We start from the raw sequence: 16,235 nt of genomic DNA, 5'->3' as shown, positions 1-16,235 counted from the left end.
GGCGGTCACGCACGGTCGGCCACGGTGCCACAGGGCCTCATCCCTCGTCTTACGTGCCCGATGGGCCTCCAGGGCTGACCACGTGTCTTTGAGCCTGCTGTCGCCGTGTACCGGTCCGCCGGCGCGGGGCCGCTGCGCTGCGCGGCGTCCACGACTTGACCTGCCGGTGCGGCTCCAACCCCTCACCGCCGCGGCCTGACCTGCCGGTGCGACTCCGACCTTTCGCCGCCACGGCCTGATATGGTGTGGCTCTGACGTCCCTCCGCCGCGGCTTGACCCGGTGTGGCTCTGACCTCTCGCCGCCACGGCCTGACCTGGTGTGGCTCCGACCTCTTACCGCTGCGGCCTGACCTGGTGTGGCTCTGACCTCTAACCGCCGCGGCCTGACCTGATGTGGCTCTGACCTCTCGCCGCCACGGCCTGACCTGGTGTGACTCTGACCTTTCGCCGCCGACAGCTGAACCTGGCGTCACAGTCGGTGCTGGAGGGCCTGAACGCCTGTCTGGACCACCGCGGCTCGGTGTTCGTGCCAGAGCTGGGGCGCACGTTCGCCCTCCAACGGGGCGTCACGCGCATCTTCGCATGCCAGAACCCGCTGCACGAGGGCGGCGCGCGCAAGGGCCTGCCCAAGTCCTTCCTCAACCGCTTCACACAGGTGAGACGGCGCTCGGTGTGATGTGTGACGTGTTACACGTAATGTGTGGATTGTGTGACGTGTGACATGTGACATGTAACATGTAGCATGTGGTCATGCGGGACTTGAGCACAAGAACCTGTGCCGATCACTCGGCTGGTGCAGCGTGGAAGCGTCAGTGACGGTTCAGGTATTGCTGGCCACACTACGGCAAGTCCTCATCGATCACCTATGTTGCGATTCGTCTTACGCGCTGCTGTGGAGACGATGCCGCCGTACTCCCACCCGTCGCATCCCTGGCCGTGCCCGACTCGGCCGTCCTCAAACCTCACACAGCGACGGCTGCTGCGAGCGCGCACGTGCCATTGTCCGTCTGTAGTTTGCCGCAGTGGGAGGCTTCCGAGAATTCGTAGACCGCTCGAGGAACTTTTGCGTATGAGTAAGAGGGGTTCCTCAGCCTTTCATCCGCGTCCGTTATTTGGTTTTCTATCCGACTTGCAAACATTACAAGATGAATATTTTGCCTTCAAGATTTGCTGCGCCGAGTGTAATCAACTTTGCGAAAGCTTCATACCAACGACGGAGTCTTTGAAATGGGCAAATAAGATAAGCTAGTAATATCAGAAATAGTCTGTTGTAGGCAATCATACTCCGCGAGCGTGGGGACCGCATTTTCACTCAACCCGTGACCAAGCAACATTATGGTGATCCCGCACGTGGGCATTATGGGCGCCGTAAATCGCTGACGGCCGGGGCCCGTTGGTGGGCGGTGCGAAGCTTCCGGCCGTTGAACAGGGCGGTGGACGGCGGACTGAGCCGGCGAGACTTGCGCCGGTGCCAGGTGAGGCCGGCTAAAGGTTCCGTGGGGGTGCCGGGGACGGTCATCCCCTGCCGGAGGTCCTCCGACGGCGGCCACCCCCGGCCAGAGGTCCTCCGGTGGGGCCGGGACGGCCACCCCCGGCTAGAGGTCTTCCGTCGCGCCAGGGACGGCCACCCCCGGCCGGAGGTCCTCCGGTGGGGCCGGGACGGCCACCTCCGGCCAGAGGTCTTCCGTCGCGCCAGGGACGACCACCCCCGGCCAGAGGTCTTCCGGCGGCGGCCACCCCCGGCCGGAGGTCCTCCGGCGGCGGCCACCCCCGGCCGGAGGTCCTCCGGCGGCGGCCACCCCCGGCCGGAGGTCCTCCGGCGGCGGCCACCCCCGGCCGGAGGTCTTCCAGCAGCACCGGGACGGCTACCCCCCCCCCCCCCGGCGACAGGTCTTACGGCAGCGCCAGTGGACCAGTACAGAGATCCGCGGTCCGGTCTGCCTCAGGGAGAACAGGCTACCTAAGGAGAAGGCGGGGAAGATCCTGTAGCTTCTCTATTGTCTTAACGTGTGCAGCATAGTTGTATTTGCCTGCTCCACTGCTACAAAGCGGCTAAGGATGGCAGCGAACGGTCCAGTCCGGCATGCGTCCTTAAGAAGTTAGGAGAGCCGCAGTCGTGCCTGGCATGCATTTGGCGTATGAACCTCTCATATATTGTTGCTGGGATAAATGTAGCTGCGGACATTTGGCATTATTGTGTTGGTCTAAGCATTTTGAGGATGTATTTCCAAGCACTTTGATATGGTGCGCTGAAACAGCTGGGTCGACTGTCATCAGACCTTCACCGTCGGGTACGGCGGCCCGATGGGGCGACCGCGGCGTCATGACAGGATGGTCTGGGCACTCCGGGTTCAAAGCACTGCTTAATTACCACAACCGGCATTTGGATGTACACCTTCTGCTGTGGGTGCATTGGGTGGCAAGTGATGCGCGCACGAGGCTTCGCTCGCCAAGTCCACTGCCGTTAGAGTGGTGGTGTCCTGCAGCTGGAATTTGGCACAACGGGTCTCGGTAGAGTTTGGGCCTTACCGAAAGACTTGTTGTCAAAGTCCGTTTCGGGATGGACGTGGGCGCGCGCTAGCTTATTCTGTCATGTCTTCGGGCGGGGGGGGGGGGGGGGCTGTGCCGATAACTGGATGGGTCGGAACCGCCAAGTTCGGTGCGCTTTTCTGCGGCCACAGTTTCTGTGGGGATGAGCATTGGTATGGGACGTGTGCGTATTGTGGCACTCGACACACGCGCTCACGTTTCGTTACCCTCCACTGACTAACCCACACCCGGCTTTAGGACATTTCTGTTTCCCAGGGATGTTTGATGAGTCCGTGGAGAATTGAATTGGGCATTGGCTTGCGTCTAAGTAATCTACTGAGCTGTGCCCCGCTCTCCCGCTCACATTCGTCGTCGGCGGACGTGCTCTCGCGCCCCGCCTCCTCGCCTCAGTTCGTTTGCGTGTGTCGGTGCCGTCTCGCGCCCGGTGCTGCGCCTTTCCGTGAGACGGCGCCGTCATCGTCAACGTTTTGCTGGTGCTCGGAACGTGACGGTAAGTGGCAGCGGCTCGACGTTTTCCGTCGTCGGGGCGGGGCCGCCCGACGGGCTGCTGAAGGCCCATTGGGGTAGGGAGAGAGAGGGAGGGGCGGTGACAGTTTACTTTCGGACCCAACCGGTCTCCGTTAGCAATTCCAAAGAGCCCTGCAGAGAAAGCCCCTCGCAGGCTTCCCGTACTTGGAAGCTTCCTATGATCCCACACTGCCAAGCCCCCTAATCCACCAGGCTCAACGCGCCGTCCCGCGCGTCACCTGCCACCCGGCCACCATGTCGTCCCCGCGCGCAGGTCTCGCCTCGGGGCACGGCGTGGCGCTTCTCCGTGTCGCGGCCCTGAGAACAGTCCAGCGGCGCGACCGCGTGCTGGCTTACTGGGGTCCGAAGTCCAATGTGCTGAAGTCCAAAGCCAATCCTGCTTAGCTACTGCCTGCTCTGACGCTGTTTCATACGCGTGTAATGCAAAAATGATCCAATCTGTGGAATCGCTTGAGTTGCTGTGGCCCGACCCGGGCAACCCCAACGGTGGTCTCGCTCATGCAAGGCAAGAAAACCTGTACCACGGGTAGCCGTGCCATGGTGCTGTATGGCACGGCCTGGATACATTAGTGCGATTTGTCTGGTAAACTGGGTGTAAACTATCTCGTAGTTTGGGCCACTTTGTTTGTGATGTCAGTTTCGATAGGACAGAGGGCTTTGGACGTCTGCTCCGCTCAAGGCGATAGGAACAATAAGGCTCCGCATATCCAGTTGTATTCAGCTGAGATTACTTGATGCCTCGCGGTCATTCATCTGAAGCATCTACGCCTGTCTTATCAGGCCATTCTGAATGCGTCATTGACGTCATGACGTCATCCTGATGAATGCGACTCGTAAAAATGTTGACAACGCTTCTGCTTTCTGGACGGGGAGCCCTCATATGCTGGGCGAAGGTGTTGATGATCTAACGATTAGTTTAAAGGCTTTTGTATTCTAATGTTCCCAAGCTTCCAATAGCACCAAGTCTGCCTTGTGATTAACAGGCTGCATTTTAAGGGAGCCCGCCGGATCTAGTTTCCGCGGGCTGGTGATGCTGCTGCGTACTGGCCTCAGACAGACCGGCTGCGGAGCAAAGCCAGCCGCTCTCGGGCGGCAGGGCCGCCACTCGACAGCTGCTGTTTGAGCCGCGCCTCGCACCGCCGTGTGTGACCTGGCTCCCGTGCCGTACCGGATCCCCCGGCGGGCGGCGGCTGGGCGGAGCCGGCTCTGGCAGCAGCCGACGCCTTCAGGCCGGGCGCCTGCTCCATCACCGCCCCCCCCCCCCCCCCCTCCCGGCCGCTGTGTCTGTGGCACTGAGGTCACAATGCCATCCTAATCGCGTTAAAGGGTTTGGGCGTGTCAGAACAATTGCACCGACTTTGTTCTCCGCAATAAAACGGAAGTTTTTTTCTGCAAAGCGTTTGTTCTGTACCAACACATACAACTGCATGGAGAGAAGGCCGTCTCGGCAGCGTTTTGTTCAGTCAAACTCGCCGTAACGCCACGGCCGGGACTGCTGCCAAAGTTGTGAGTACTACAGATGTACGCGATGCAATGTTTGAAAGTGCCGCTGTCGTTCCATAAAGTCTCATTCCAGGACCATAACTTCTCAGAATTGCTGCATCGTAAAGAGCAAACGCCTGGCATGAATAAAGCGTCGTACAATCAGGGACAGACGGTGCAACTTTACACGTCTCAGCTCAAAAAAACTGAATAGTTTGTGCGCCCAATCCTGCTAATGCGGGCTCGGTAGCTGCGTGCCGTGTCTTTTTGTGCGTCGTGATTTAGGCCGTCTCCACGGCTGCCGGCGCTGCCGGCGCCCCCGAAATCTGCGATCTCGGCCGTCTCTACCGCTGCCGGCGCTGCCGGCGCCCCCCGAAATCTGCGATCTCGGCCGTCTCTACCGCTGCCGGCGCTGCCGGCGCCCCCCGAAATCTGCGATCTCGGCCGTCTCCTACCGCTGCCGGCGCTGCCGGCGCCCCCCGAAATCTGCGATCTCGGCCGTCTCTACCGCTGCCGGCGCCCCCCGAAATCTGCGATCTCGGCCGTCTCCAATCGGCTCGATGCGGCGGCCGGCCGTGGACTTCACTGCATTGTGAGGCCTCAGCTCATTGAAACGAGGCTCTCAGAAGACAACCGTGGCTTTGGTGCCATTGTGTTCAGGCTGCACTTCGTGGAAGCCTCAAGCGATGTCGTTCGAGCAAACTGGCTCGGCCATTTTTGTTTCAGTTTAGTGCGAGCGCTTTGTAATGGAAAGGCGTCAAGAAGGGTGCCGTCTCGGCTTCTCCGTGTAGCCACGATGCAATTGTTTTCAGTTGAACGGGCTTATAAAACACTAACCATTTCTCCAAATGCCTGCGCCCGAAAACTGCCGGCGGTATGTGACCTTTGCCAGCGCTTAATAGCCTTATTCGGCGTGTGCAGTGCTACTTCTCTTGTATTGCTTGATGCCTCGTGTCCATTTATCTGAAGTACCTCCACATGTCCTTGGCCATGGTGATAAATGCGTCCCGTAGAAATGCTAACAACGCTCCTCGTTCGTGAATGTGTGAGCCCCAGCTTGCCTCTCAGCGCCACGTTGGGGTGAGTGGCGCGTCGCTGGCGCGCGGCTCAGTGCTGCAGCCCTTCCGCGTTGTTTTTCCTCTCCTGCCGTCTGATTGCCCGGCCCGACTGTACGTGAGAGCTGTCGGCCGCACTCGTTTGTTACGGTGCGTCTGAGTAACGACCTGACGGAATAATGCGATGATTTCTGCCAGCGTGTCGGCCGGTGCCCCCCGCTCCCCACCCCGTCACACCCACCCCACCCCTGCCGGCAGGTGTTCGTGGAGCCGCTCTCGCAAGACGACCTGGAGCACATCGTGCTGTCGACGCGTCTGCCGGCGGGCGGCCGCTGTCCGCCGGCGGCTGACGTGCGCCGCATGGCTGACTTCAGCCGTCGACTCAACGCCGCCGTCCACGGCCGGCGCGAATTCGGCCAGCGCGGCGGGCCCTGGGAGTTTAACCTGCGCGACATCACCAGGCGAGTGGGGTCGGCGACGACCGGCTGCACCCAGCGCCGGCTGGGTCGGCGTGGGAGCGGCCGGCGGTGACCAGCTGCACTCAGCGCCTGCTGGGCCGGTGGGGCAGGGGCCGGCGGCGACCGGCTGCGCCCAGCGCCGGTTGCTTGGGCGGGGCAGTGGCCGCCGGTGACCGGCTGCACCCAGCGCCGGTTGTTTCGGCGGGGCAGGGGCCGGCGGTGACCGGCTGCACCCAGCGCCGGTCGCTTCGGCGGGGCAGTGGCCGGCGGTGACCAGCTGCACCCAGCGCCGGCTGGGTCGCGTGGGAGCGGCCGGCGGTGACCAGCTGCACCCAGCGCCGGTTGCTTCGGCGGGGCAGTGGCCAGCGGGGCAAGGGCCGGCGGGGCGGGCGCGTGTTCGCCGCTTGCCGCAGCGATGCGGGTCTGACGCGAGGCTCTGTGGCGGATCGCCGCACCAGGCCGCGCTTCATCAGATGGCCAATCCGCCTCCGGGAAACGGTCCCCCGAGGGTGGGCAGTAATGCTTTCCGGAATGGAGGATGCTGGCGTCCGATAACGGATGATCTTTTCGTGGAAGGGCGGTTTGGTGCCTTGCGAGAAGACTGGCGGCTGAAGCGCCGGAAATTCGGCGTTGTTTGGGCAAAGTCGAACGGATGCGATCAACAGGGAAAATTGATAGATCTCGAGTACGTGCCTATATTACCTTATATGCCATGGCTCAATAGAAGCTTCATTCGATTTCCGCCCATCGCGAGTTCGAAAAGCTTGACTGCGGAGCACGTCCCCGGATAGTCAGGTGCGGTGGGGGTGGGCTTTGCTCTCTAAGATATCAAAAAGGTCAGAGGACTAGATACTCCAAATTCACACGTAAGTTGACCTTTGGGGTGCAGTCCCTTGTGTCAAATTTTGAAATCCGTCGGTCTTGACTTTCTGGTGAAATGAGGTCAACATGGTCAAACTTCAGATCGGTGTCTGAAGTACCCTCAGACCCCACGCAATCAACTTTAACGTACCCATCTTATCTAAGCAAAAGGCCACTGGTGTTCAAATCAGCTGATTGACCGTATTTGGCCTTTAGGTCATAGTGACCAAAACCCATCGTGTTTATCGTGATATTTGAATTCACGATAAGGGTCAAGAACTTCTGTAGGCGGCATGTTCCTCACAGGTACGGGTTGATTAAGTCATTTCAAGTCATTAACCTCCCTTGAATTAATACGTCAAGGATTAGGAATATCTTGGTGTCTCTGTGGTCAAAGAAGCCGAAAGGTGTGTCGAAAAATACTCTAGGAAGCCAATTTTCCAGTTAAAATTGGTTTGGCTGTGACTACCATCTGGCCTTCATAGCTGACCCAAGGGCAATGGAATTAGGTGTAATTTCGATTTGAGTTGTCCAAATGCCTGAGAAACCATCCTACAGTTAACTAGTTTTTTCGAAAACGACGTAGCAGCTTTGAAAGGTGCACTAATAAATTAGTATCGCCTGCACCCATCGCCTGATTTTGACCTGCTCGTGTTAGCCAACTGGTGGCTAATTTTTGTGCTAAAATATACGCCTTTTTCAATTGGCTAGCGCTGCATAAAGATTGTTGTGACCATGGCGCACAGTTCAGAAGTTGTCCTGGAAAAGACGAGAGGATGGCTCAAATTGACACTCACCGGAGTACGTGTTAACACATTGCTATTGCGTTTTGGAGACGAATTATTGCTGAAAGCGCACTTGTGTCACAGGATCATTAAACCGGCGTTGGACAGCCGGGATGTTAGGGAAAATATTTATGCCCAGATATATTTTTTATGAGTGGGTAGCTAAATCAGAATTCAGGTCGTTTTTCATTGCCTTAGGGTTCGGGCAACTTGGAATCCGGCGGGTCGTGACCCAGCTACGGGTCACGACCCGTCGGTGTTTGTCGTCGGACTGCGTGTGGATCGTCTGGTGTTGAAATTGATTGCCAGCTGTGCTTCAGTTCCCTGACATCACTGTTTTCGGAAATAGCGACGTCAATTGGTTGATCACATACATGCGTCTTACAATTATTGGCAATGCTATGTTAGTGAACCTTATCAGTTCGAGATTGGGGCGAACTTGTGTTCGCCACACGCATTTGCGTTTCACTAACTACCCAAAATCGAATTCGTCGTGGCGCTTTTATGATGCGTTGCCCCATTCCACGATTATCCACAAAAGCAGCAAACTAATCGCTGTGATGTTTTCGCTGGCTCGTCGTTTTGCCTCTGAATTGGTTTCTTTTAGTTCGGCTGTCCTATTGTCCGAACTTCAAATCTAATGTGGAACTTGGCCCGGAGTTTCCCCACTGCCGCATTTCATCCGCTCTGATTTCGCCATTCGCGGCGAGATGGGTTCAGCTTGTATGGGCTCGTTCATCGTCCGCGCCCTGACGCGCGCGGGTGTCGTGTGCGCCGTTTTTGCCGCCGCTACCGCGCCGCGAACAGCGCAGGGTGTAAGGCGGCCATCCATTGCGACCGCGGCCCCTTTGTCCGGCCTGAACAGCGGCATTCAGCGACCGCAGCCTGTATGCTTACGGCAAGTGTTGGGCCGGCCACTTGTAACGAAGGCGTAGTCGAGGCGCGGCGCGGCCCGCATCGCGGCCGTCGTCCTGCGGCCGGCTGCCAGGCGCCGAGGAGCGGGAAGGTCCGGGCCGGGGAGGATAGGGAAGGCCCGGGCCTCCCGGGCGCCAGCCGCTGGCTCGGTCAGCGGGGGAGTCGGCGGGAGACCAGGGAGGCCCGGGCCGCCCGGGCGCCAGCCAGCGTCTCAGCTGGCTCTGTGCGCCCGCGGAACAGGCTGCGGACCTGCCATTTGTTCCAGCCGACCAAAGTGACCCCACGTTCCGTCGCTCTGCCAGAGAACTGGGCCAAGGTGATTCACCCTACGCGTTTTAGCAAATGTAACCCTTTTCTATGCACGTATTTTTGGCCTAATTCATCCAGTGTTGGCTCGAGTTGTACGAAATGAACTACGGGCCTTCAAGCCATCGTGTGCGCCTGGCCGGATGCGCCCGGTCCCGCACAGATAGTTATACACGGCATATGGGAATTCGTGCCACTAATGGCGAAGTTTCATTGGCACGCCCCACCCATGAATGACTTACGAACCGAAAGTTGGGGTCGAGTCGGCCTGCTTCCGGCCGGTGTATCATCCGGACGTGATTGAATGGAGCAACGGCGGACGTGACTTCACGTGTGGGCTCTGATCAATGCTAATGTGCGACGCGTCGGGCGGATGTCTTTAGTCATGGGTTAGACAGGGCACATAGTCCCAGTTTTCAAGTTACCGCTGGGTGTCGGGTGCTTATGGACCCGATCGACTGCGTGCCCATGCAAACTTCGTGGAGTGTGAGGCTTTTGGGCGCCTTTTGGGCGCCTTTTCCGTGATATTCGCGTGCCACGCGTCTCACGGCTGCTGTCCGCGCGGTGTCTACCGGCCAGGCGTGCGTGCTGGCGCGACCGGCGGGGGCGCGCCGCCAGCGCTGGGGAGTGACGGCCCATCTGCGGTGAGCTGGCTCAGGAGCAGCCGGGGTCAGCCGCGGCTGGCTCCTCCCCCAGCGTCCGCCGCGCGGGGCCGCACCGCCAGCGCTGGGGAGTGACGGCCCATCTGCGGTGAGCTGGCTCAGGAGCAGCCGGGGTCAGCCGCGGCTGGCTCCTCCCCCAGCGTCCGCCGCGCGGGGGCGCGCCGCTGGAGCTGCTCGTCACGTTCCACCCGTTTGTCGACTGCAGAGACGCATCTCTCGTCACGCTCTTCGTCAGACTGGCTGTGGCAGACTGGCTGTGGGCGGGTGGCGTCGGGCGCTTTGTTGTGTGTTGTGGGCTTTTGCTGGGATAATGGGTCAATAGCGCCTTGTCCAGCTGAGGCTGGGTGTTTTTCGCCAAGAGTCAGGTGTTAGAAGTTCGGCGGTTAAGTGTGCGGCGTAAAAGGACCGCAGTGGTCCTTGATACTTTAGACTTTTTAGACTTCTATTAATCAGATAAAGGACGGCGGAGGCCCTTTATCTGATTAAAACAATCCAACGCCGGTAGCACCGGTAGCAATCTGATAAAAAACATTGGCGCACATGGGCTTTCTTTGATGCTGTTTGTACTTACAGGATGTACATCACCACATTTACACAAGCTGCCTAGATAGTATAGCTGCTTGTAACGCATGATCACTATTTCTCATTCAGCAACTGGCATCGAATGCTTTGCTTGCGTCAATTCGTCGAGAATGTTTTACACACTGGGCATGCCACTGTTTAATGATATGCCGAGTACTTAATCGTGATGCAAATTTGTCTGCGGGGGAAATATCAGATATATTAAAAGGCTTCAATGCGTTATCCGTCGCAATCACACCACTGCGCACCGCGAAGGAAAGCACCTTGCCAAGCCCCGGACCATTAGCTGTATCGCGGTCCGACCAAATACTATTTTACCGAGAAGCCATTCTTACACGATCGCACCCCGGACGCTGTACGCTGCGCCCGGCATTCGCCATATGGCTGAGCATGACGGAGGCTGCCGGCGTTATTAAACCGTAGCCGGCACCCCGATGGTCCTGCGCGGATGAGTAATCATCTCACCGGCAGATGAAGCCATTCGCCCGCGCGGCAGGGATTACAAGGGCTTGTTGCCGGCCACGCACGGGGAATGATGCTCGTCGTTTGCGCGTGGGAATGGTCAGTTTTACACGAGTTACCACCTTCGGAGACTGGTCTTGTCTGCTTATCACCACTCGCCGCACTGCGTTGATGTCGGCAATATTTGGCGTGCGGTGTCGAGAGAAGTCTTCGTGGCCAGTCTTCGGTCACACTATTTTTTCAACTTGTGTAGTGTTGGCTATCAGTTGTGGCAAGGCTTATTGTTACAAACGACCATGCGCGTCTATCAAAAACTGCTGCTTAGATAGCTGAAGGGCAGCTTTACGGTTAATTACAGGTATTATTTATTTAGCTTACTTGTCACAGACCGGGGACGTGCTCACTCGGGATGTCCCTGCGTGTGAGCGCCTCCAAACACTCTTCCCTACTATCTTCAACTTGAGCGGAACGGCGCACGCTGCCCTCTGCGGACCAAGTTAGTCGTCTCAGTCGTAGTTTGGAGCTCGTGTCCCCCGCTCCCGGGAGACGCAAGTTCAGGCTTGCGAATTCAGCGGCCCGGTCCTGAAAAAGAGCCACTGCCAGGTTGAGTTGGGCTGCCGTGCCACCAGTTGATCCGGACATAATGGGCGGACTGACCGCGCTCGTCACGCTCGGCTGGGGAGGTGAACGTCGCCAACTTCGGCGCCTGCCTTCGCGGGGAGTGAGGAGGCTCGGCGACAGTGTGCCGTCCGCCCGAGCCGGCCGGCTCGAGTCGGCCGCCAGCTCAGCAGCGCGCTCTCAGAGCGCGAGCTCGGCACCACGGCCGCCGGGATGGCACTGGCCGCGGCCGGCCGCAAGCCAGAGGCCGCCGAGAGCGCTGCTCTTCGCGCCTGGGGGGGGGGGGGGGAAGGCAGGGGGGGGGGGGGTGTTGCACAGCCCTGGTTGCCCGATCACGCTGGTTACCTGTGAGAAACGTAGCGACATGGTCCTTCATGCTCATGAGTGTAGTGTAAATTGTGCGGAATTGATTCAAGCGTGTTTGACCGCAATCAATACAATGTGTCGTCGCCATCACAACCGCGCTGAATTCTAGTTGTGTTTTTACCACCTTGCCACGGTTTGATGCGTTCCCGAGCTTTGCCTAACATTTCTGTCAGCCTGACACCCGCTTCCTGCCCGATGTAGACGGGGTAGAAGAACCCCTTCCCCGGCCTGATACATGGCGCGAGACGGGTGGGGACGTGCGGCACGTGTGACGTGTGTGGTGGGGTCGGCGCTGTCTGGACGTGTGCTGCACCATGCGGAGACTGTGACCCGAAGAGGCGGCGCGGAATGCCGGCGCCGCCGCCTGACCCCTGCTGATGATCCTGCTTCCCGTATTAATTGCGCCACTGGCGGGCAGGTGGTGCGAGCTGCTGGCGGCCGAGTCCGAGCCGGGCTCACCGGGGCGACATGTCCAGCTGCTGTACGCCGACCGGATGCGCTCCGCCACCGACAAGGCGGCCGTGCTGCAGCTCTCGGACCAGGTGAGCCGGCCGCGACGAGGGCGGAGGCCGGGGCCGGGGCCGGGGCCGGGGCCCGTCGACGTTCGGCAGAACCCAGCGGCGCCCCGGCCGCCGAGGCGACACGGCGGCCCGACAGTCTCGGGCCTGACAGATATGGTGGAGGCCCCCGTGTTGTGGGGTCGGTGCCGATACCTGCCCCAGACCACAATCGACCGATATGGTCATCTTCCAGCAGGGTTGTGCTCCGACCCGGCGCTAACACCAGGCGTCCGAGGCCGGCCGTCCGTTCCGGCATGGCGTCCCATATTCTGTGACAGGGATCATCACAACCTCCCTAAAAAAGCACGCTAGATGGCCAGTCTAAAGTTTATCTGAAACGTTTAAAGTTGAGGACGGTCTGACTTTAAGCAGAGCGGGTAATGGCTTGGTAGGATGGTAGGCTAGTGGGTGGTGTTGTGGTAGGGTGGTGTTGTGGTAGGCGGTGCGAGGGGCTATTGGAAGAGGGCTGCGCCACCGTTGCTGGTGACGAAAACGAGGATACCGGTGATCTACGCTAACTTGTCTACGAACAAGAGAAATTGGGTGTATGCATGCGACATTGCGCAGGATCTGACGTGTATTCTGACATTGTGCAGGATCACGAGCACATTTCAAAAGTTGGTGCGGAGAGGAAGAGAGAGAGAGAGAGAGAGAGAGAGAGAGAGAGAGAGAGAGAGAGAGCGAGAGAGAGAGAGAGAGAGAGAGAGAGAGAGAGAGAGAGAGAGAGAGAGAGAGAGAGAGAGAGAGATAGAGAGAGAGAGAGAGAGAAGAGAGAGAGAGAGAGAGAGAGAGAGAGAGAGAGAGATAGAGAGAGAAGAGAGAGAGGAGAGAGAGAGAGAGAGAGAGAGAGAGAGAGAGAGGAGAGAGAGAGAGAGAGAGAGAGAAGAGAGAGAGAGAGAGGAGAGGAGAGAGAGAGAGAGAGAGAAGAGAGAGAGAGAGAGAGAGAGAGAGAGAGAGAGAGAGAGAGAGAGAGAGAGAGAGAAGAGAGAGAGAGAGAGAGAGAGGAGAGAGAGAGATAGAGAGAGAGAGAGAGAGAGAGAGAGAAGAGAGAGGAGAAGAGAGAGGAGCGAGAGCCTGCTCGAGCGGATATAGAGAGCGCTAGCTCGCGCGCGAGAGAGAGAGACAGTAGAGAGAGAGAGAGAGAGAGAGAGAGCGCAGAGAGAGATCGAGATAGAGCAGAGCGAGGAGAGAGAGAGAGAGAGAGAGAGAGAGAGAGAGAGAGAGAGAAGAGGAGAGAGACGATAGAGAGAGAGACGAGAGAGAGAGAGAGAGACGGGCCAGAAGTAAAACAGGCTCTTTAAGGTTGCGTGCCGTGCGTCGTAGCATGCGTCTTTGTGTCCTGGGGTCGTCTCTGTGTCTTTGAATACGTAGGGGACCAGTTCGCAGAACGGTTCGCCCCCTCTGCAAACCGGCTGACATAATTCAAGCATTAGCAATCATCAGTGGCGCTCCTAAAGCTTAAGCTGCATAACTACTAACGACAATCTAGTGTTTAAAACAATGAGATAATGGTATGGGTGTACGGTCATCCCAGGTTCAGACGGTAGCTGCGAACGTTTCCTCCAAACTTCAGTTTTCTATGATCGTCCATGAATTGTTGGCTGAAAGTAATATCAGTGACGCAAACGTCAGCTGGAACTCAGAACAAAGGGCGGGTTTGGTAATCGGCGAAACGATTCACCCGCCCCCCCCCCCGCCCCACAAATCAGGCGGTCAGATGAACCAGTGATTGCGTTTTGAGTCGCAAAACCGATCGACCGACGAAAAATAATATTTACGCGTCATCTCCAACGTTGGAAATGCGGCCGTGTAATTATACCATACATTACATCGGACTGTAGAAATCGGGCGGTTATGTCCCCCGCCAGTCTGTTTTCATTCAGTTTCCAGCGGTACCTCCGGTTGACAAGAGTCTGATCTGGTGCTGGTCTGTCCAGGCCCATCCGTTTTGTTCGTTCGCTCGCGCCTCAGAGCTGTGCTGAAGATCTATGGATGTTGTTTTTCTGGCTATCCATTGTCGTGCGTCGGCGAAGAGGACATTGTAAATTGCCCGGAAACCACAATATAATGTGGTAAATACGTTTTGGGCTCAGGCGGAAAGACGGGACTAGCTGCGCAAGTGGGGGTAATGGACAGCGGCTGTCAGCCAGCCAGATGAGAAAAGCGAACGAGATGAAATGCGCCATCAAAGACGCCAATGTTCAAATGGTGTTCCTTGGACGCAAATGTTTTAATATATCGAAGGAAGCATGAAGTGCTTCTGAAATGAAAAACCTACGATCAACATGATCCACGAAAATATGGGCACAGTGCGCAGTTGTGATTATGCGTATATGTTGAACACATGAAAGTCTGTTTTCAGTGCATACATGTATACCGTCTGGAGCCTGTAATGTCGGCTCACTGCATTTATTATAGATCGTTACTGGAAGTATTTTCACTGTCAAGTGCTCTGTACGGTTCGTTCATTGGTTAACCATGTTGCTAGTAACAAGTTAACCTGTTTAAAGGCAGATACGACGGCAATCACTTTGTCCCTGCAGCATTTTGGACATTGCATAGTTTCATTTCCAAAACTGACGACCCGATTCTGTCTTGCCCGCTGTCTAGCGATGCATTGTCGACATAGAATGCGAAGCATCGGCTGAAACACTGCCGTTTCGAGGCTGTTCAACAGTTCGCCGTCTTGCAGGTGTTCGGGGAGCGGTACGTTCGTCCGCCGTGCCATCTATCAGTGTCCTGTGAAGCTCTGTGTGTGGGTCGCTCCCGCATGGAGCGTGCTGCGGACGAGAACCACGTGAGTGAGCGATCCCGGCCGGCGGCCGTCACCACGCGCAGCTGGGACCGGGACTCTGGCAGGGCGGGGATGGAGGCACTCGGGCTGCCAGAGTTGTCTGATCATGATCGAGATATGTGGATTAATCCCCAGCAGTGATGCTTCCAGTTGGTGTCTGTCTCTCTCTGGACTCCAGTTGGTGTCTGTCTCTCTCTGGACTCCAGTTGGTGTCTGTCTCTCTCTGGACTCCAGTTGGTGTCTCTCTCTGGACTCACGAGACGGGATAATTATTGATATTAGCTCATCCTCGCAAGCCTTACCGATCAAGTGGCGTTAGATGTTGCAGATCTAGTGGCTTCAGATGTTGCATTGGTTGCTAAGTGACGTAGCAAAGGCTAGGGCACACTCAGAACTCATTGAGTGGTGTATGGCGCCGTCGCCCTTGCCCGCCGGCCTCAGCGCCTGCGGCGGCCGGCGTTCTCACATCTCCGGCCCGGTGTTCCAGGTCATGTCGGCGTCCGACCTGGACCTGCAGATCGTGCGGGGCCAGCTGCCGACCATCGAGTCCCTGATGACGTGCATCAACATGAACTGGATGGCCATCCTGGTGAGTACACCGAGGTTCCGCCGCAGTTGGAGGCAGCGATGTCGCCTTGGCCTGATCCCGTGCATTTCCAGAAGATACAGCAGATGCAGTAGTCGCCGTAGTGCTGGCGTCGTAGTGATGTTGGATCGCCTCCAAGAGCCGTCGTCAAGAGATACAATTAGGGTCACGGTCTTCGCTGGCCCGCACGCCCGGCGCATTGCACCCCGAACTGGTGCAAAGGTGTTCTCGATGTGCCCTTGCCTGGTGCGCGCGGTGCTGGCTCGAGCGTACGTCATACTGGTCAACGTATCAGCGAACACGTGTCAGCGAACGTATGTCATACTGGAGCACAAAAGGGATGGTTACAAAGTGGCGAGATTAGAGCTGGTGACGATTGCTCCCTCTGACCGGCGTTTCAATTGCACGCTTTACTCTGCGACGTGCCACGGGCTGCAGAACCGGTCTCAAATGTCACGCTTATGGTTTCCTTCGAAACCAGCCCGTTCCCTAAACCTTTCTATCGTAAAAAGCCTCATAAAATGGCATTGCTTCTAATGCTACGCGAACTCCTGCAACCGACGATCAGAGCCGACGAGCCGTTGCGTCCGGGAGGCGGCGGCGGGGGCGGGGGTGGTGGCCGTGGCGGCCGTGCGTGTGCTGTTCGGCGGCAGGGCCGGGCGCTC

At 57.8% G+C, this 16,235-nt stretch overlaps 1 protein-coding gene across 1 annotated transcript in view; it reads left to right on the top strand.

Moving 5' to 3' along the window:
- The window catches only part of LOC119103044 (midasin-like), a gene marked incomplete at its 3' end in the record, with an annotated part of 116,680 nt that overhangs the window by 32,989 nt on the left and 67,456 nt on the right, over positions 1-16,235 (top strand). Inside the window, 5 exon segments of the mRNA XM_037226494.1 lie at positions 458-655; positions 5,874-6,076; positions 12,049-12,172; positions 14,883-14,987; positions 15,472-15,573. Coding sequence (XP_037082389.1) covers positions 458-655; positions 5,874-6,076; positions 12,049-12,172; positions 14,883-14,987; positions 15,472-15,573 — 732 coding nt within the window.

Source organism: Pollicipes pollicipes, unplaced genomic scaffold (genome assembly GCF_011947565.3).
Source record: "Pollicipes pollicipes isolate AB1234 unplaced genomic scaffold, Ppol_2.1 Scaffold_5724;HRSCAF=6776_pilon_pilon_pilon, whole genome shotgun sequence".
Lineage (NCBI taxonomy): Eukaryota > Metazoa > Arthropoda > Thecostraca > Pollicipedomorpha > Pollicipedidae > Pollicipes > Pollicipes pollicipes.
Note: the sequence above shows the minus strand (reverse complement) of the source record. Positions and strands in the feature narration are given on the sequence as shown.